This window comes from Myotis daubentonii, chromosome 3 (assembly GCF_963259705.1).
Source record: "Myotis daubentonii chromosome 3, mMyoDau2.1, whole genome shotgun sequence".
NCBI classification, from domain to species: domain Eukaryota; kingdom Metazoa; phylum Chordata; class Mammalia; order Chiroptera; family Vespertilionidae; genus Myotis; species Myotis daubentonii.
Genome location: NC_081842.1, coordinates 203408052 through 203430134, shown reverse-complemented (window position 1 = coordinate 203430134; position 22083 = coordinate 203408052). Strand labels below are relative to the sequence as shown.

At 46.2% G+C, this 22083-nt stretch overlaps 1 protein-coding gene across 4 annotated transcripts in view; it reads left to right on the top strand.

Moving 5' to 3' along the window:
- The first annotated feature begins 3110 nt into the window (after positions 1-3110).
- Positions 3111-22083, top strand: part of ARID1A (AT-rich interaction domain 1A) — a 77434-nt gene continuing 58461 nt past the window's right edge. For all 4 annotated transcript variants that reach the window (XM_059690690.1, XM_059690688.1, XM_059690689.1 and 1 more), the window contains exon 1: positions 3111-4916. In XM_059690690.1, the coding sequence (XP_059546673.1) occupies positions 3801-4916 (1116 nt within the window). In that variant the 5' untranslated portion in view covers positions 3111-3800. The remainder of the gene's footprint in view (positions 4917-22083) is intronic.

Here is a 22083-nt window from a genome sequence, read left to right as displayed (position 1 = left end):
GAGTTGCAAACTTTAAGAAACAGACAGCTCCAGACGGAAATCCACGCCAGGCTTTGAGCTCGGCTTCTGGCTTCCGTCAACTGACACAGTTGCCCTTTTGCTCAAACTCGCAGCACCAGTTCGCACTGGAGAAAGCTCCGCTGGGTGTCTGTTGCTTTTGCCGCGGCGGTGACACGTGTGGGGGCCACAACCCGAAGCTCCCCTGATTTCCCGCGCCCTAGTTCAGAATCGAGGCAAATCCTTAGTGGTTCCCTTGGGCTTAAAACTTGTCTCCCCCCCACCCCCACCCCCCCCCCCCCAGGAGTGAGAAAAGGAAGGAGCCAAACCCGATCTTCTGTTTGTTGAGTTTTGTATTTCTAACACTTAGGGGAAACACTGCGAGAGAGGAAGGGTTTGCCTCCCTGGAAACGTTTCCCTCTCTTGGTAAAGTCTCCAGGCTTCGGTTCCACATTTTGCAGTTGACTGCGTGGATTTTAATAGGTTGTTCCCTTGCTCTCGGACCCAATCCATGCACACTGTGCAGCCGGATACAATGAGAGCACACCCTCTGCCATTTTCAGTCGGTTTGTCCTGGCAGCCCTGCCCCCCATCTTGGCTGCCGCAGCCGCTGGAGTTAACGCTGCGAGTAGGAAATCCTCCTGATCCTCTAGGTTGGAAATCCAGTCCACGTTTGCCAAGTGCCGTGCGGCCGGGGATGGTGATAAGAACTCTCCTGTGAGGGAGCGAGCGAGACTTTAGTCCGGTTTCCATGTCAACGATTCAGTCCATATTTGCCATCAGGCTGTTGGTGGCAGAGGCGCTTTCGCGAGGGTACGCACTGTCCTAGTCCTAGTTCTCTAATCTGCGCCGGGATTCTGGAGCCGCCTGGTGAGGGGTTAAAAGGCAGCGGCCGCGGGGGAGAAAACTCCACCGGGGAAGACCCACGGCCCCAAACGCGGAGCTCGCAGCCCGGCCAGCCACGTGCCCGGCTCCGCCCCTCCCCCTTCCCCGCTGCCAGCGCCCCGAGGGAAAGCTGGTGGGCCAGTTTCTAAGAAAGTTCCTTTCAACTCCGCAGCCCCTGGGATGGTGGTGTGGGGCTCTAAAGATAGGGGTGGAAGAGGGCCCTAAACGTTTTGAGATTAAAAAAAAAAAAAAGTGGAAAAGGAGAAATCCCACATGACCTCCTCCAACCTGGGTGGATAGATTTTTGTGCACTTTATCTTATTGCTAGATAAAAAAAAAATGGTGGTTGTTTTCTAAACAACTTGACCACGAGTAGAAAAGGGATTTTGTCGTTTACTGAATTTTACAGCCATTGAAGAAAGGGGATGAGGGCTTCCTCTGGAGACAAATCCATTCTGGCTTTCAGATTTCCACTGGGCTCCAGGTTTCCCATGACACTCCAGCTCTGAGGAAAATGGCAGGGTAATTGCATGTAAAAAATTCCTCATTTGTGTGCAGGACTCAGGACTGTTTGCCAGCTCAGAGGCAGTTGATTAAATAGCCAAGCACCATGTATGAGGCAGCTTGTAATTTGGTTTCTAGGACCGAATGCACCAGGAGAATTGTTGTCCCAGAGGACTGTGCGTGGAAAGAGGCCACTGGCCCATTCCCATCCGTCAGGTCCTGGAAGGCTGGTTTGGTTCTTGGCTTGGGGGACAGGGGAGGGGGAACACACCACTTCCAGATGAACAGTAAGGTTTGCCTTTTTAGTGTAAGATGCTCTTAAGATTTCTTGAGGGGGTAGGGATGAGTTCAGGGTTTGGGAACTATTCACAGTGACCAGTAAGTGGCACAGCTGGAACTCCAGGGGCTTGCAGAACCTGGAAGTTCTAAGATAATGGTTCTGTGGCCTAGAAATCTCCATTTATAAAATCCGAGGGGAGAAGAGACTCTGGTGTTTAGTGACTACCAAGGCCTGGCCTTCTTTCTCCCAAGGCAGCCTGGGGCCTGGTGAGGAACTGGAAACCCCTCTGGCTTTTGTAGACTGTCATGTCCGAGCACTCCAAATCCGCCGGCGGAGGAAGAGGCTGCCTATAGATCTGGAGTTTTCTATGTAAGTCTCCAGCTCAGTATACATCTCTTGGGATGTAATAGTAAAACTTTGAATAATCTTTTCAATGGAGGCTAGAAAACAAATTTGGGTGGCATCATTTTCTAAGCGACCTGTTAGACTGTCCCTTTTCTCTTTTTAAGGAGAAAATGGTTTCCTTCTGGCCATCCCTCTTCTGCAGTGGTTCCTCCACCCCAGGAGCTTCTGTGGTCCGTTTATAGTCTTACAGGCACTATCTTTGGAGACTGGGGCTATTGGTCATTCTGGGTTCAGTCCTTTTAAGCGGCAAAGATGGGGCTTGGGTTATCCTGCTAGAAGGCTATCATATGCCCCTAGAGTAGCTTCAGTGACCATTTTAAGTCAACGTTGATTTGACCAGCTTTGATCTCAAACCTATTCTGGTATATTCTGATCCCATTGTTATATGACACGACTTCTGCCCTCTAACTTTAATGGGACAGTCCCCTCTCCTCTCAATTCTGTAAAGTGGGGATAACATGATCTCATGCCCCCAAAGCCTTGTGAGGACCAGCTACTGAGGTCAGGGGAGAGGGAACTCGGGGAGTCCTAACGCTGATCTGCCATTCCATTCGGCTTGAAAAGGGGGTAAAAAGTAAATCACCCTTTCCCCCCTCCCCAAGCTGGGTCTTTAGAGTGAGTTTGTAAAGGCTTTGAAGGAAAAAAGTGCCGTAGAGGTGCTAAGTAGCAGCCAAGAGACCAGGCCCGCTGCCAGGGGCTCAGGCCCGGGCCGAGGCGGCCGCGGTCTCGGTCTCAGGCCAGTTCTGCAGCCGCGAGTAAGTTCCCGCTGCCCGCTCCTCTCGGCGCGGCCAGGAGGGGACCGGCCGGGATCGGAGCGCCCGAGGGAGGCGGCGTGGGCTCCGGAGAGGCGCCAGCTCCGGGCCGGGTTTTCCCCGAAGCCTTCGGCGCTGGGGCTGCCGAGCGAAAGCGGCAGAGCGCCTGCCGCCGCGGCCGGTTCCCTCCCCTCCTCCTTTGTGAGGGGAAGGGAGCGAGTCCGTTCCACGGCCTGCGCCCGCTCCGCGCTCCGTTCCGGGTTTGCCAGGCGGCCGCGACGGCGCTGGGTAAAATGGCAGTGCTGAGCCTCGTGTCGGAGTGAGGGGGACTCGGAGGAGAGTGGGGCGCTCCAGCCGCTCAGCCCGGCCGCCCGCCCGCCCGCCCGCTCGCCCGCTGCCGCGCAGCAGCCTCAGCCCGCACCGCGGCCGGGGAGGGGAGGCAGGGCGCCGGCTCGCACTCCGACTCTGCCTCCCGGCGCCCGGGCGGCCGCCGCGCGCCCTCCAGCCCGCCCGTCCCGGGTCCCCCTCCCCCCGCTCCCTCCCCGCCCCCTCCCCCTCGCTTCCCTCCTCCCTCCCTCCCTCCTCCTTTCTCCGGCAGCAGAAAGCGGAGAGTCACAGCGGGGCCAGGCCCTGGGGAGCGGAGCCTCCACCGCCCCCCTCATTCCCAGGCAAGGGCTTGGGGGGAATGAGCCGGGTGAGCCGGGTCCCGAGCCGACAGAGCCGGGAGCAGCTGAGCCGCCGGCGCCTCAGCCGCCGCCGCCTCCTCCTCCTCCGCCGCCGCCGCCAGCCCGGAGCCTGAGCCGGCGGGGCGGGGGGGAGAGGAGCGAGCGAGCGAGAGCAGCTCAGCCGCGGAGCCCCGCGAGGCCCGCCCGGCGGGTGGGGAGGGCAGCCCGGGGGACTCGGCCCCGGGGCGGGGTGGGTGGGGGGGAGACGACGAAGACAGGGCCGGTCTCTCCGCGGACGAGACAGCGGGGATCATGGCCGCGCAGGTCGCCCCCGCCGCCGCCAGCAGCCTGGGCAACCCGCCGCCGCCGCCCTCGGAGCTGAAGAAAGCGGAGCAGCAGCAGCGGGAGGAGGCGGGGGGCGAGGCGGCGGCGGCAGCGGCCGAGCGCGGGGAAATGAAGGCAGCCGCCGGCCCGGAGAGCGAAGGCCCCGCCGTGGGGCCGCCGCCGCCGCTGGGAAAGGAGCTGCAGGACGGGGCCGAGAGCAACGGGGGCAGCGGCGGAGCCGGCGGCGGAGGGCCCGGCGCGGAGCCGGACCTGAAGAACTCGAACGGGAACGCGGGCCCGAGGCCCGCCCTGAACAATAACCTCCCGGAGCCGCCCGGCGGCGGCGGCGGCGGCAGCAGCGACGGGGTGGGGGCGCCTCCTCACTCAGCCGCGGCCGCCCTGCCGCCCCCCGCCTACGGCTTCGGGCAGCCCTACGGCCGGAGCCCGTCTGCCGTCGCCGCCGCGGCGGCCGCCGTCTTCCACCAACAACATGGCGGACAACAAAGCCCTGCCCTGGCAGCGCTGCAGAGCGGCGGCGGCGGGGGCCTGGAGCCCTACGCGGGGCCCCAGCAGAACTCGCACGACCACGGCTTCCCCAACCACCAGTACAACTCCTACTACCCCAACCGCAGCGCCTACCCCCCGCCCCCCCAGGCCTACGCGTTGAGCTCCCCGAGAGGTGGCACTCCGGGCTCCGGCGCGGCGGCCGCCGGCTCCAAGCCGCCTCCCTCCTCCAGCGCCTCCGCCTCCTCGTCGTCTTCGTCCTTCGCTCAGCAGCGCTTCGGGGCCATGGGGGGAGGCGGCTCCTCCGCGGCCGGCGGGGGAACCCCCCAGCCCACCGCCACCCCCACCCTCAACCAACTGCTCACGTCGCCCAGCTCGGCCCGGGGCTACCAGGGCTACCCCGGGGGCGACTACGGCGGCGGGCCCCCGGACGGCGGCGCCGGCAAGGGCCCGGCGGACATGGCCTCGCAGTGCTGGGGGGCTGCGGCGGCGGCGGCGGCGGCGGCCGCCTCGGGAGGGGCCCAACAAAGGAGCCACCACGCGCCCATGAGCCCTGGCAGCAGCGGCGGCGGGGGTCAGCCGCTCGCCCGGACCCCGCAGGTACACAGCTGAGTGGGGAGGGGGCTGGGCGAGGGGGATCCGGGGGTGGGTGGGTGGGTGGCGGCTGCGGGATCAGGCCTCCGCCGTCGGCTACCCCCAGTCCGGGGCCCCCACTGCTGGGGAGCTGCCATTGTCTGGCTCTTCTCTCTTAAAATGGCTGCCTGTCTGCCTTCCTTTCCTTCCCTCCTTTAGCCTTTGTGTGGGGCTCTCCCTGAGGTGTCTGCTCCCCTTCTTCCCCTCCCCTGGTCCCTTCGAATTCCGGGGGCCTCCAGCGGGGTGCGGGGCAGAATGTGCGGGGAAGGGCCCGGTCGGGGTGAGAGGGCGCTGGGGCTCAGGTTAGGGTGCCGGCAGTGTGAGGAGCTCGGGAGCTGAGTGAATAGCTCTTCGCTCACCTGCCGCTTCTCTCCGCCACCCCCTGCCTTCCTCCAGGCCGGCCCCCGTCTGTGCTTCCAAGGAGGGGCCCCTCGGGCCGGGGGGACCTCGAGGGAGGGCAGGGGCCTGCTTGGGGGCAGCTAGAGGCCGGCGGTGGCTCCCCCAGAGCAGCCCGGGCCGTGTCCTGTCTGAGCCTCTGTCGGCCCAGCGGCCTGGGCTTCTCCCTGTAAGTGCTGGTAAACAGCTGAGTGATTGGAGTAGTAAGTGCAGATTGCTTTGGTTTGGGATTTGAATTATGGAGGTAAAATCCTTCTGTCAAAGCCAGGAGACAGTTGGTCTTAGGTTGACATCCTATCTGTGATCTGATTGGCTCCCCATCTCCTGCTCTTGGCCATTTATAATTGCCTCTGATGTAATGGTACAACAATCCTGATGAGCTCATAAACTTTTACACTCTGCTTTTCTGCCAGTGATAACCCAAACCATCGCTGCCACTATCTGCCTTTTATTCCACAGCTGAAATTGGCTGTGACCTTGAGGAGGGAGGTTTAAGCGGCAATACTGTATCAGCAGGAGCAGAGCCCCAGACAGGCTGCCCTTGTTACATTGTGCCCGAAACAAAAGAGGAGCCAGTGGCATTTTGCTTGTACCTTGGATTTATTTTGCTTGTTATGTTTTATGCAGCCTGAAATAGTTTCTGTGTTGTTAGAACAGTAGCTGGGTTTTTTCTCTACAATGGGTTTGCTGTTTGTTTTGGTTTTGTGACTTTCCTGATGTTGCATAAATGACTTCTTTGATAGCTCTGAAGATGCATTTGTCTTGAGTAATTTTGACCCCGTTCACTTCAGAATTGAAATTATTTTATTGGCTTTTTATTATGTGGGGTCTTATGGGAGGGGGTAAGAGAAAACATTTTTTTTATTTTTTGAGAACCACGCTTTCTGAGAAAGAATTTCATATTCAAATGTTTTGTTTTAAGACAGGCTGGCTTCATTCTTTGTTTACATGTTGAATTTTGTTAACATTTTTCTTTTGTTGAACTTTAGGAAAGCAGCTCAATTTAAAGGGAAGCTGACATCTTTCATCATCTTGAGAGGGACTTTTTCTAAAGGCCTAGCTTGGTGAAATTTATTATTTGTTCTTGGAATATCAAAAAAGCCAGTTTTTATTTTGTCATCAATCATTTTAGAGCTTTAAGTAGAGATTGACCAGTTTTTTTCTTTGCATTATAAGATATGTTACACTTTTTGTCTGCCTTCCTAAGGTAATAATGTAGCAACCTATAATGATACTTAAGATTTGCTTAGAAATGACAACTCCTAGGTACTTTTTAAAGCATTTTATTTTGCTCTTCTCTCTTCATCATGTTCTGTTTTCAATACTTTGGTCAGAAATATTGGGTATTTTATGGAATCAAGTATCTTTTCAAAGAGGAATAAAAGCTCCTTCATATCTCCCCCTCTCCCAGCAGTACCCAGTTATACTTTTGTGGTATGAGATTTTGTTCACTTAAGTGACCTTATTAGCCGTATTCCCCTCCCCATCTAGAACTGCTTTTCTATTCTTCCATTGAGCTGGGAATTTTGAAAATAGTTGTGTTCCACGGCCAGTTTAGAGCTTTGACTCCCTGTCTTCCATGATGTTGTACATCTGGGCAAGAAATAGGGGAATTTTCAATTGGAATTCTAGTGTATGGAGGATAAGTTGTTTTTTGTCTTAGAAAAAAGAACATCCTGTTGTTTCTGGGTCATTCTATAGTCTACACTTCTTCCCCCTCATTCTTTTCTTTTCTTTTTGGTAGGGGGTGGTGAGAAATTTACCTTTCTTAAACTATTAGAGGAAATAATTTGGGGTAAGTCAGGGTCATTTAAAAGCAAAAATTAATTTGAATTCTCTTGGTTTGGCAAACACATGTTTGTTTTTGGATAAAATCAGGTTTTGTGATTTCTGTTTTTCAGCCAAACAGATATTTGGACATTTTCTTTGTACTTAATGCTATGCTCTGTGCTGGGTAAAAAGGTAGGAAAATAGATATAGTCTTTGGTTGGAAGCTTGTCTGTGCTGCCTTTACGTGAATTTTCTGATTCCCCTTTAATATCACCAGACCTGGCACTTCACACAACACAGATTCCTGTTCGATTTTAGTTCAAGTGTCTACTACCCTGAGACCTAAAGAGTGGGCTGGTGACATTCACTTTGTGGGAGATACTGAAACTTCCAGTTTTGTGGGCTGCTTCAGTTCAGGTGTGTAGTCTAGATGAGGGCTGTAGGTGGATTTTGTTCAGAATTTCTCTTTGATGCTTAAGGATAAACCTCTTGGAGGATCACAATAGGGTCTTGCTCTCTCTTTCTTTCCCTAACTCAGTGTTGGGTTGTAAGTATTTTGCAGAGACTTGATTAATACAGCTAAGGTGGTACTGTTCTCATTTGACTCTGCCTTTTTGAAGTAAAGATTAGGTAAGTGTATGTTGTGGCTATGTCTTTTTTAAATATATTTTTATTGATTTCAGAGAAGAAGGTAGGAGAGAGAGGTAGAAACATCAATGATGAAAAACAATCATTGATTGGCCGCCTCCTGCACGCCCCCAACTGGGGATCCAGCCCACAACCCAGGCATATACCCTTGACCAGAATGGAACCCTGGACCCTTTGGTCTGCAGGCCGATGTTCTATCCACTGAGCCAAGCCAGCTAGGGCTGTGGCTATGTCTTTTTCACAGGAGCTGGGGAGATCCCAGCAAACTTTTTCTTTATCCCTTTTTGTAAGTACTGTGTCTCAACCTGTTGAGATACTTTTTAGTCATCCATGTGATTGAACCTGATATAAAGCTTTTATTTTTATTCTTTATTGATTTCAGAGAGGAAAGGAGAGAGAGAGAGAGAGAGAGAGAGAGAGAGAGAGAGAGAGAGAGAGAGAAACATCAAAGATGAGAGAGAATCATTGATCAGCTACCTTCTACATGGTCCCTATTGGGGATTGAGCCCACAACCCTGGGCATGTGCCCTGACTGGGAATGGAACCGTGACCTCCTGATTCATAGGTCGAAGCTCAACCATTGAGCCACACCAGCTGGGCTAAAGCTTTTTACTTGGGATGCTCTTAGCTGTAGTACCTTGAGAATAGTACCAGCTTATCAAACTAAAAAGTGATATAGAATATGTAGTCCAGAATCAAGCTGGATTTGATTGTAGGAGTTTGGCTGTTAGTTCCTGCTACAGAAATACCAAATGATATTTCCGACTACTAGGAAACAAATACAGGAATTCTGGGCTTACTATGGGAATGCCTACTGGCAGAAACTCTGGGCTGGCTGAAATACAGGACTCTTGGCCTCTCTCAAGTAGGAGGGACCAGGATAACCACACTGAGATGGCACTTAGTTATGGAGGCTTCATGTTTCTGTACTGTCCACGAGAGAACTGGGGGTTGGAGGTTGGAATGGTGGTGAGAGAAAAGAGAAAGCAGCTAGGACCAAGGTTGGTGGCTTTGTATTGGGCCCTGCAAGGACTTTTCTTAGGTTCCTTCATGTATGACACAGAGTAACCATAATAAGTGACACCTACTGTAACAAGATGTCTTGGATTGCATTAAATATTCATATGTTGGCTTGACTCCTGTAAGGTGTGATGCCTACAGTAGGGCTTTAGCAAAGAGGTTAATGAAATTTTTTTAAAATATGAAAATAGGAACAAATAATGTTCAGGGCCCCTTCTCATTCCCACCTCCCAAAGGTTATATTGGTTGGCTTCACATTCCCAATTCTAGAAGCAACTGAAGCATGCAGATATGGTTAAAATATGGTATTCAAAATAAATTGGCAACGAATACTTTTTTCCTGCCAGTGAGCTGAGATACCTTAGTCTTTGATAAGGGAATCCTGATTTCCATGGCTTTATCTCTGGGTTTTACCTTGTTTAGATTGGTTATTATCATTGCTGATACACATTGAGTTGTGTGGCACAGCAGTGAGGGATAAAGAGCAAAGGACTCAGGAGGAAGAGGCGGCTTTGGTTCCACATACAGTTCTGGCTTAAGCTGTGTGACTTTGGGCAAGTCATTTGCCTTTTCTATTTCATTTTCTCTTTATCAGTAAGGTGAAGTTGGAGAACTGCATGACCTTCTCTCTACACATCTGTCTGTGCCTCTGTATTTGACTCGTTATAAGGTTGTGGCATCTTCCTGTACATTTAGAAGTAGGGTATCTTGAGACCATCTTTTTTACTCTGGGCTTAAGGAACTCATGGCTGTTTTCTCCTGAGAATTTATAGAAACAAGCTCTGAACAGCTAGCTTGGTGCAATCAATGGTGGTCTGGGGTCCTTTATAGAAAAAACCCTACCAGACTTTGCCTTGACACTTAACGTAATTGTCATTACTACCTGACTGTTGGTTTTTAAATAGTAATTGAAAAATTAGGCAGACTTCATTAAAGGAAGACTTGAAAAATAGTTGCTTCAAAATCTCCCAAGAGGGGATTTTGGGGGTATGTTAGGGGTGGGGAATGGATATTCATAAATTCAACATTAACACTGCTTACTTTAGGGGGATAGGAAGGTGGGGATAGGTGGTAATTAAGCTCCAGACTTTCTGGTGTTTGGGCAGGTCTAGGTCTGGTTTGGGCAGTTGGTTGTAATCTGAGTGCCTGAACTTGCCCTGTAAATTTTGCTGAGAGAGGAGCAAAAGTTCCTTAGATTGGAACAGGAAAAGCTAAGAGTTTCAGGGTCAATTTCGTAGGTGTATTGCCTTTTTTCATGCCCCTGGTTTTTGAAATTATGTTGGTAATGTTTGCAAGTGGTCCTGGAAATGCTGTTCTTTCTCTTATTTAGCACATCTGAATTTCCTTTTTTTTTTTTCTCCTCCTCCTGGCTTAGAAGTTTTGAAGTGTAATTTAGGCATATTAGAAGTGTGCTAGAAGGAAGCTTCCCTTTATAAAAGAGGGGAAAAGGTAGCAGGAAAGGTGTTTGATAATTCTCTGCTTGATGCAGCAGCTTCTTCCCCTCTGGAGGAGCCAAATGTTTCAGAGCTTTGTGTAAATACTTGCTGAGCTGTCAATATGTACCCAGGAGGTTTCTATAGTAAGGTGTAAACGACTCTATAGAATGTTTGACAGGCAAATTAATAAACAGTTTTCAAGCAAAGATAATGCTAGTCTCTTCTCATGTGGTGGAATAAAATAACATTGGAGGGAAAGACGAGAATAGGAAAGAGGGTAGGTGGTGCTGGGGGGCGAGGAGAGATGATCTAAAATAGATCTGAAATTAAGCCTAGCTGGCATGGCTCAATGGTTGAGTGTTGACTTAAGAACCAGGAGGTCACCGTTCAATTCCTGATCAGGATCAGGGTACACACCCAGGTTGCTGGTTTGATCCCCTCAGCATGCAGGAGGCAGCTGATCAATGACTCTCTTGTCATTGATGTTTCTATCCACCTTTCCATTCCTCTCTGAAATCAATTAAAAATCTATTTTAAAAAATAAAAGATATTTGAAATTAAAAGATGCTGCCCTGGAAGAGAAGCCTCCATAACCCTGGCTCCATGCCCAGTTTCATGGCATGTGGAGCTCTGCTCAAAAACAATTGCAATTTCAGAGTGAAAACAAATAGAGTTTGGAAGGAAGGTCCTAAGTTTCAATAGTGAAGTGTGTTCCAAAACCTTGGTTTATGAGACTTTGAGTTTTAAAGTCTTGTTCTTTCAGAAAGGTTTTGTAGTTTGGTGAGATGTTTTTAGGGTTGGGTTTGCATTTTTGAAATACCAGAAAATAGAAAAAAGATATTGTAACTTCAGTGTTATCTTCAGCCTCTGTTCTGCTGTGGCTGTCAGGATTATAAGCCAATTCCAAGGGCTGGGTTTATTTATACAGTTTTTACTGGACTTCTGTGTATCACTTATATGTATATTAAAATTAATGCCCCCGGGTTTCTGGGTCAGTGCAAAGTCCAAATGTTTGAGGACTCACTAAGTCCTGCCAGAAGGGTTATGTGGGTAGATTCAGTCTGTTTTTTTGTTTTTGTTTTCAAATTGCCATTTCAGGATTAAAAACATTTCTGGGCCCTAGCCTGTTTGGCTCACTGGATGGAGCATCAACCTGCGGACTAAAGGGTCCCAGGTTCGATTCTGGTCAAAGGCAGGTTGTAGGCTCGATCCCCAATGGGGAGGGTGCAGGAGGCAGCCAATCAATGACTCTCTCATCATTGAGGTTTCTATCTCCCCCTCTTCCTTCCTCTCTGAAATTAATAAAATATATTTTTTAAAAAATTTCTGGGTTCCTTCAGTCAAACACTTTTTATGGAAGTATTTTAAAAGTATAGTATCTAAGTTGCCTGCCTGTGGTATACTCAGCTTTGGTAGTTTTTTTTTTTTAATATATTTTTATTGATTTCAGAGAGGAAGGGAGAAGGAGAGAAAGATAGAAACATCAGTGATGAGAGAGAATCATTGATTGGCTGCCTCCTGCACGCCCCCTATTGAGCCTACAACCAGGGCACATGCCCTTGATCAGAATCGAACTCGGCACCCTTCAGTCCGCAGTCTGACGCTCTATCCACTGAACCAAAGTGGCTAGGGCTGGTAGTGTTTTTTAAATATATTTTTATTGATTTCAAGAGAGGAAAGGAGAGGGAGAGAGAGATGAAAACATCGATGATGAGAGAGAATCATTGATTGGCTGCCTCCTGCATGCCCCCTACTGGGGATCAAGCCTGCAACCCCGGCATGTGCCCAGACCTGAAATGGGAAATCAAACCATGACCTCCTGATTCATAGGTCTACGCTCAACCACTGAGACCTGCCAGCCAGACAGCTTTGGTAGTCTTGTGAGATGACCAGATATACCTCTCAAAGTTTCTTTTTAAACTAATCCCCTGACTCTTGACACCAGTTTTCTTCACATGAAGTATTTTCTAACCACGGTCCTGGAAGTACCTTTTTTACCTACTGTAGTAGTAGGGAATACTAGTATGAACGCAATTATGGCCCTGATAATAATTTTTAGGTTCAGCTAATTTACTAAAAGCTATCAGCTTGTTTAAAAACAGCGGTTCTCAACCTGCGGGTCGTGACCCCTTTGGGGGTGGAATGACCCTTTCACAGGGGTCACCTAAGACCATCGGAAAACACATATATAATTACATATTGTTTTTGTGATTAATCACTATGCTTTAATTATGTTCAGTTTGTAACAATGAAATTGGGGGTCACCACAACATGAGGAACTGTATTAAAGGGTCGTGGCATTAGGAAGGTTGAGAACCACTGTTTAAAAACAAAATGCAAAAACTTGGGTTGAGACTGACATTCGTTACCCAGGCCTTTCCCAGTGTGTTGGTGGTGAGGATATTAGAATGTCAGACTTATTGTTAAGAGCGTGATTTCTAACTCAGGGAGATAAGGCGATTTAAATGGGAAATTGCTCTATGAGAACAATCCAATTAGATACTAAGGAAGAACTTAAAAGATAGAAGCAATCTCTGCTTTGGAGGAGTTTAGTTTTCTTGGGGAAGCATGCTTATGTGCACACACCTGGAAAACTTGCAAAGTAAGGCTTTATAGATGGATATACCTGGTAGAACAAACTAAGTCTGTTGGCTGAAGGAATCCAAAAATAAGGAGCAATCAGAGTTAGACATATTACCTTGGGACAGTTTTTCAGAGACAATGATTTGTGAAGCTAAATGTTTAAGATGGGGGAAGTTACATTAATTTGCTTTTTCATGACACTACTCTGAGTTCCAAGGGCTCTATAAAATCCAAATTTCACATCCACCCACAGATGGTAGTTGTCTTATTCCAGTGACTTTGAGAATTTGGACTCTATAAAATTCCATGAAAGAGAGTGGTTCCAGGGTCTTAGTGGTTCCTGTGGTTATGTGCAGCCTTTAGTACAAACTGCCAAGTTCTTGGCCAGTTCAGTAATTTGGCCAGTTCAGTTGTAGTAATTTTGGCTTTGGAAGGTCATGTCACCTTCAGAGTTGTGTGCCCTGGACAAGTCTGCATTGACTAGTTCAATTTTTGTTGGAGAGCCAGGGTTTTTTATTTTTTGGCAGGGTTAATTGACCTTTCTTAAAATGAGCCTTGAAGTACCTGTTCAGACTGCTACTAATTTTGAAGGGCTGGGAGCTGAGCTTGAACTGAGTTGCTTAGGTTAAGCCTTACATTGAGGGTTGATGGGTAGGTAAGCCTGCACAAATGCAGTTTGCCCATCTGTTCACAGAAGTGGCCTTTTAAATGTTTTTTTATTAGGTTGGCTATGGCCAAGAAGCTCATAAATGCTGCAAATACATGCTTATTCCTTATAGGAGCCTCTGAAATGTAGTGGTTTTGGTTTCTCCTTACTTGCTAATCCATGTATGATTGGACCATACATGGCTTCTGGCACTTTTCAAGGGTTGTAAGTGGATGCTTAACAGCTGAGGATGAATGGAGTGTCCCGTGCCAGCTACAGTGCTTCCACCTGGATGAGAAGGATGGGTTACTCTGTTCCAGAAAAGAAATAGGAGGTCGTGAATACAGATTTTAGTTTAGAAATATTTCTTCTAACTTCTGCTTTATCATTCAGGCATTTTGCAGAAACGAGTTTCCAGTAACTCAGAATTGGGCACCATGATTCATCTGCCATAGACAGGGTGTGTAGGGGCTTGAGATAAATTTTTTTTTTAATGTATCTTTATTGATTTCAGAGAGGAAGGGAGAGGGAAAGAGAGATGGAAACATCAATGATGAGAGAGAATCACCGATGGCTGCCTCCTGCATGTCCCCTAATGGGGATCAAGCCGGCAACCCAGGCATGTGCCCTTGACCGGAATTGAACCTGGGACCCTTCAGTCCGCAGGCTGACGCTCTATCCAGCCAGGGCGAGATAAACTTCTTCGTCAATCCCAGGTTTTAGAGGAATCCAAGTTAGAGTGAATGTTGACTTAGTGGCCTTGACTATTCTCTGCAGTTGTTCCCCAACCCCCCATTTAAATGGATAGAATTAGTTTTTATTTAATGTGAAGGGACATCTGAGTGAACTTTTATTTGTTTTTGTTAGTCGTTTGTGCATACTAGAAGATGGTCTTGGGACAGATTGAGTCCTTATTTCCCAGTGGCTTCTGCTTTTTCTAAGGGTGTACTGCACTGGGAAGAAGTCTGATGCCAAGAATTCATTCCAACATGCTGCAGAGTAGGAAATTTGATCCCTAAAATGTTGACTTAGTGTTGGTTATGGTACATATTAGAAATCACTCAGTAATCCAGGACAGATTTTTGTCGCCCTCCAGGAAGTTAATGTTGATATGAAATATTAAAGGGCTTTGGGCACTGGGGCTATGTGCTCTGCAGGCCAAGAGTGCTGCTTGAATTGCCACCCATATGAAGAGGAAATGTGCCATGTGCTTTTTTCCCCTCTTGCATTTGGGCTTCCTTATAGCTTCATTCCTTCTGGGTCCCCGAGGCTTCAGTGTTAGATACTAGACTTCCTCCTCCCTTGGCACTGGTACATTCATGATTTTCTGTGGCTCATCACCAGCAGCCAAAATTTTTGTATGCTTTTCCCTCTTAAACTTGTTAGCTTTCAGCTTGCTTATTTATAGACAGCTCTGTTAGAAGGAACTCCCCCCTCAAGATCTGGCCACCAGCATAATGGCGGCAGCAGAGTTTAGGGATTGATGTGATACCCGTTATTTAAAAACCCATTTGCTCTGTGCTTGGTGTTTTTTATTTTGCCTCTTATTTTCCTTGAGGTCTTAACTTGCTTGCCAGGCCTGAGTGCATCTGGGTCCAGCTGTTTACTCTGAACTGACTTGTGCCTGGTGTACTTTGACTTTTAAGAAAAGTGAATTCAGGTGGAGAATTAAAGGCTATGTCATGCTGGGTGTTTCCTTTTAGAGGAAGCAGATATGTCTTTGGGCTCTTCTTGCCCAGTGATTTCCCCTCTCGGGTAGACCTTAGTATGGCTTGCTGTTGTCCTTAGAGAGCAAGTCATTTGAGCAGAAATACTGGGATTGTTACTGTTTGTCTTCTCTGGCAAATACGGTAGATGGCTTTCTCTCTTCCCCTTTGGACAATACCAGTTCTGCTCCTAAGGTGGTAGAGTTCATGAGTTGGTCCAATATTAGCTTAGGAGTGTGAATCTCTCTCTCTTTTAAACACACACACACACACACACACTCTCTCTCTCTCTATTATTATTATTATTATTATTATATTATTATTATTTCAGAGAGGAAGGGAGAAGGAGGGATAGAAACATCAATGATGAGAGAGAATCATTGATTGGCTGCCTCCTGCAGGCAGGCCCCATTCTGAGGTTCTGGCCTGTAACCTGGGCACTCTGACTGGGAATTGAATTGTGAACTCCTGGTTCATAGGTCGATGTTCAACCATTGAGCCACACCATCTGGACTCTCTATCTTTTTTAAAATATTTTTTTAAAAAATTGATTTTGATGCCCTAGCCGGCTTGGCTCAGTGGATAAAGCATCCGCCTGCGGACGGAAGGGTCCTGGGTTCGATTCCGGCCAGGGGCACATGTCCGGGTTGCGGGCTCAATCCCCAGTGGGAGGCAAGCAGGAGGCAGCCGATCAGTGATTCTCTCTCATCATTGATGTTTCTATCTCTTTCTCCTTCTCCCTTTCTCTCTGAAATCAATAAAGAAATATATTTTTTTTAAATTGATTTTGAGAGAGAGAGAGAGAGAGAGAGAGAGAGAGAGAGGGAGAGTAACATCGATGTGAGAGTGAAATATCAGTCTTCTGCCCCCTGCATGTCCCCTACTGGGGATTGAGCCCACAACCCAGGCATGTGCCCTGACCAGGAATCAAACCAGCAACCTTTCAGTGCACAGGATGACACTCAAACAACTGAACCACTCGGCCAGGGCAGGAGTGTGAAACTCTTGATAATTCAGATTTGGATAACCCGTCTTTCACTTTCAGACTTGTAACTTTTTACCTTTTAGGAGTCTGGGCTGCCAAAGATAACTATACTGTAAAGGACTTTGTGAACAATTCTTATTGTAGTTCATCCATGACTTTGTCCTAGGTCAGGGATAGATCAAGAAATTTGCCCTGGGGCAAGTAGCTAGCTAGTAAAAGGTAGAGTTTGGATTCGAATCAGGTTGTCTGATTTTTTTCAGAACTGTACACTATAGACTACTAAAATTGTTTCTCCAAAATGAAATATTTGAGCACTAAGGCTTATTGGCACATTAGTTTTGCAATACCCTGGAATTCTTAAATGTGGTGAAAGACTGAAAAGCCCTTAGTTTTACAACTTGACATTAAGCCTAGATTTCTGTCCTGCATGCCCCTTTCATTTAGGATTTTATTTAGGTTTCTGATGAATGGTCATGTGATCCCAATGGTGAGAATTGGGAGGGATGTTGGAGAGTGTGGTTGGGGATGAGATTCAGGTTCAAAATAGAGTCCTTCACTTTGCTCTAAGTGAGAGTAACTTGCATTATGAAAACATTTGCAGGGTGATTTTACTTTCTGTAACTTGGAGCACTCACTGGGAAGGCAGAGATTATTGTCTTAATTTTTCACTTGGGGAAAGTGAATACATAAAGGTTAAGTGCCTGTACATACAAAGTTTCATAGCACAGTCAGCTCTAAAACCAAGGTTTAAAGTTCCCTTAGGTTGACTTTAGGCAAGTCACTTTTCTGAATCTGTATCCTCAGTTAAATAGTGAGAAACAATTATCTACCTTGTAGGCTGTAGTAAATATCAAACGAGATATGTGAAAGTACTATTATCAAATAAAATTAAAACAGCCCAGCTGGTATGGCTTAATCATTGAGCATCAACCTGTGAACCAGGTCACAGTTCGGTTCCGGGTTGCGGGCTCAGTCCACAATAGGGAGCATGCAGGAGGCAGTGGATCAGTGATTCTCTCTAATCGTTGATGTTTCTATTTCTCTCTCCCTCTTCCCTTCCTCTCTGACATCAATAAAAATATGTATTTTCAAATATAGTGTAAAAAAAAAAAAACTTTCTAAAAAAAAAAAAATCAAACATGACTCATGTTTGGTAGAGGCCCCTGCTTGAGAGTGGGATAGAATTGAGCAGTTAAAGACATTGTTGGTCTTCACTAAATTAAAAGCTCTCCTATAGTTCATTATATTAATGCTTTAAAAAAACTTTTATTAAGCACCTGTTATAGTTTGAGAGCTAGAGTAGTATAGGGGTTCTCAGTGTAGTCCCTAATCATCAGCATCACCTGGGCCCTGTTTAGAAATGCAAATACTCAGTCAGACTTACCAAATCCAGAACTGTTGAAAACTCTGGCCAGTGTTTTATCTATCTCTCTAAAGGAACATTTTTATTTTTTAAATCCTCATCCAAGGACATGCTTAGAGAGAGTAAGGGGGAGAGAGAAACATCGATGTGAGAGAGAAACATCAACTGGTCAGGCAATGTGTATCCTAACCGGGGATTGAATGGGCAACCTTTCAGTGCACAGGATGACACTCAAACAACTGAGCCACTCTGGCTGGGCACTAGTGTGTTTTAACAAGCCACCTAAACAATTGTGATGCATGCTCAAGTTTGTGACTACTAGGTTTATGCATTTGTGTTAATAACTAGGCTACAAGAGTATATCCAAATTACCTCAGGGGCTTCTTTGAAATTATATCATAGGCTAATGTTTCATATGTACCTTCCCCTTCCATGATGTCTAAGTATTATTGAATGGAGGAAAGGTTAAAAGTGCTTGAAATTGGAAGAGAAAGAAAATACTTTTTTTAAAAAGTGTATTTTTATTGATTTCAGAGAGGAAGGGAGAGGGGGAGAGAGAGAGAGAGAGACATCAATGATGAGAGAGAATCATTGATCAGCTGCCTCATGCATGTTCCACACTGGGGATCGAGCCTGTAACCTGGGCATGTGCCCTTGACTGGAATTGAGCCCGGGACCCTTCAGTCTGTAGGCTGACATTCTATCCACTGAGCCAAACCAGTTAGGGCAAGAAAATACTTTTGAGATGGATCTTCTACTATGCAATAATGACTAACTAATGACAAAACATGTCTGTTTATTTATTGGACTTGGGGACTCCCTGCCTTCCATTTTATCTCTTTCTCTTAGCTCTTTGGTGATAGCATGAAGATAGTCTGGATCTGTGTTCCTGGTTGTTTGATGAAGATGGAGATCATTTTAGGGTGATTACTTAGGGTATTCTCCATGTATGATCAGTTGCCTAAGAAAGTGATTCTTGAAAAATGCTATTCAAAGGCCAGTATTGTAGCATTAATTAGATGCTACAATAACCATCTGCTTGTGATAATGGCTAACTGATCTGAGAACAGGGCTTTTGGGGATTTGGGGATCTCTCAGTAGGCCTCTCTCACCCCTCAATCTCTAGTGGTCACCCTGAGTTTTGCTGTGATTCCTTTCTTTGAGTCCATTGTGAAAGCCTAGCAAATAAATCCTCTAAGTCAGCAGTTCTCAACCTGTGGGTTGTGACCCCTTTGGCGGTTGACGACCCTTTCACAGGGGTCGCCTAAGACCATCCTGCATATCAGATATTTACATTATGATTCATAACAGTAACAACATTACAGTTATGAAGTAGCAATGAAAATAATTTTATGGTTGGGTCACAACATGAGGAACTGTATTTAAAGGGCCAGAAGGTTGAGAACCACTGCTCTAAGTAGATACCTGATAAGTCATCCCATCTCTGAAGTGGATGAAGTGTCTCTGAGGAGTGAACATTTGAGCCATGACCTGTCTCCAGTTTGTGACTTAAATAAGGATTGTGCTTGGCACAGAAATGGAAGTTACAGAAATGGTGAGACAATAAGCATTAACAATACAAAGATCAAGAGGAGAACAAGTGTTCCAGTTCACCTGAGTTTTCTGAAAACCCGATGTTGTTTCTGTATCCTTCCCATTAAAAACATATTTCCTTGTACCAGACCTCTTTTCCCTCCTGCCTGAGAAGTGAAGCTGTGATCACTCTGTCCTAGCTATGAGGAAGATAGAGGCTTCTAGGAGACAGTATGCTGACAGTTTGATTGTGATTTGATACTTGTATATACAGGCAATTTAAACCACTTTTAGATCAACATCATTCAGTGAAGATTCCTGGTTCTGCTGACCTCTGTTGGACTGGCCTGGGTAACCAGAGGCAGAAAGAAGTGCCTTTGTCTAATTCAGTATTAAACAGAAGTTTCCTAATGATCCCTACTTTTCTCTTTTCCCACTATTGTCTTTGGTCTGAAGACCGCTTCTTAGTCCCCCCTTAATTTGTTTTGAGGGTTCTGTTGGCTCGGGACAGATTTATAACATTCTTGTTTTTCTAATCTGTGATTTGAATCCTTTGCTTTCCTAGTGTAGCTTTGAATTGACATCTTTAAAACCCCTACATAAAACTTCAAGTGACCAATATGTGGTCTCATTATGGTATTTTGGGTTAAAATAAAATGAGATTGAGATAGCTGGGTTCACCCACCCAGACACATTCACCAAAGAGAACTTCTGTGTGTCTTGCATAGGACAAGCTCAAACAAGTATATGAGCCAAAACAGACGTGGGGGTGGAGTGGGTGGGGGTAGGAGTACATTTTAGCTAGATTTCCATAGGTTAGCATGCCAAGTATCCATCCCAATTTGATTATATTGGCCAGAGATAGCAAGTAAAGAGGAGAGACAAAAAAGCTTCAGAAAAGACAGCTGGTAACTTTGGTCTGGTCCCATGTGTTTCTGGTATAAATGATGAAGCCAGGGTCTCCTATACACATTTGTGTGGACAGTGGTACAGAGACGGTTGGTACCAATGTACTTTTGGAGCTTTAAAAAGAACTGGAAAATTTTACAGGACTCTAGCTTTTCAGGGTATTGTTAACCTTAAAAAAGCCTGAGGATATAAGGGTACCTATAATCTTAATAAGGTTGGCTGTGCCCTGGGCCATTCTTTAACTTATGTAATAGTGCCTGTTATAGTTCAGAGTCAACATTGGGGGATCAGGTGAAAGATTGGCATTTTTGGAAAGTGGTCCAAGGCAGCCCTAGGAATTAATGAAATAAACACAGTGGCAGCATTGCTGCTTCTCAGTGTTTTTATCAAAAGACAGGACTAATGATTGGATTGATGCAATCAATCAAAGCATGATAAATGGAATACCTAACTGCATGTAAATCAAGTTCCTACAGCTCAGTGATGTGTCATAGATACTTTTTAATATAGAAGAAAAACACTGTCATATGTAGAACTGCACTTAAGAGAAATTTAGGACCTTTTATATAACCACTGCAAGACCAGTCCAAGTTTGGAGTTATAGATAAAATAAAAAGAATGGGGAAATGAGAGCTTTTTAAAGAGAAAGCAAATGAGGCTTAAAGTTTTGTGGCTTTATGAGCAGTGTTTGCCTAGCCCTTTTTTTGTTTTTGTGCTGTGTCTACAGAGCAGTTTAATAGGAAAGAGAGAGAAGAATATTTTAGAAACTAGATTAGAAGAATTAGGAGGTATGATTTAGAAGTATTGTCTTTATTGAAAAGTTGGTATTGCACTCTGCTGGGTGAAGCTCTGTAAGGTTACATGGACCCTTGCCTCTACATGTATTCCTTAAGGCAGAAAATGTCTTTAAAAATTGTCCTCCTCATTTGGGCTTGTGGTCTATTCGCAGTAAGGTCCTCTCCCTAGTTGAAGCACCCAAGGATGGTTTGTAGGAGGAAGTAGCTTTTTCTGGTGTCAACTCATACCACTTCATGTAGTAACAAGGTCTATACATTATTTTTTTAATGAGCATGTACTACTAGATGCAGTATACAAACCTTTCTTTCTTGCATACCATCAAGATTTCCTAGACTTAGGTCAATTCTCAATTGCCTAATCCTGTTGCTCAAATGTCTGAGTTAAAGTATACCATACTTGGAACTTGTTAATGTCAGAAGTCTTACAGCAGAACTTTTTAAAAATATATATATTTTATTGATTTTTTACAGAGAGGAAGGGAGAGGGATAGAGAGTTAAAAACATCGATGAGAGAGAAACATCGATCAGCTGCCTCCTGCATACCCCCTACTGGGGATGTGCCTGCAACCAAGGTACATGCCCTTGACCTGAATCTAACCTGGGACCCTTTAGTCCCCAGGCCGGCACTCTATCCAGTGAGCCAAACTGGCTAGGGCTACAGCAGAACTCTTTAAAAAAACCTGTGGGTACTTATCAACAGTATGCCAGTTGCTGATAGTAATGCAACAAATACGTATTGAATTTCTATAATATATCAGGCAGGCACTGTGTTGTGAACACTGTAGGCTTCATAATTCCTGTCTCCAATAGAGTACTTTCTAGTGGAGAGAAATGTAAGCAAATAAACACAAATAACTTTAATTGTAATAAATGCACTGGAGAAGTATCACCTTCAATAAATTATCTTCCACCCTGTGCGCCAAGGTTGTGGGTTTGATCCCTGGTCAGGGCACATACATATAAGAAGCAGCCAATGAATACATCAATAAGTGGAACAACAAATCAATGTTTTTTTCTCTCTCTCTCTGAAAAAATTCTATAAAAAATAAATTATCTTCCAATTTTTTTAAGTAAATTTTTATTTATGATTACTTTGGTTAGTGGGTGGCTTTGTACTGCTAGACTCTTAGGATGGGTACTGGTCATTTATTTCCTTTAACTGCTCCAAGGTAAAATGTTATAGGAAATTCTCCATCTGAGACTGGTCTTGAGTCCATTAAGTTGGGGGAGAGATAAGCTAGATAGCATCCATTGTTTCTTAGCAAGGTTCTTCTTTGTGTGGCAGTGCATTGCAGGACATTTGACATCCTGCTCCCCAGGTAATAAATGCTAGTAACACCA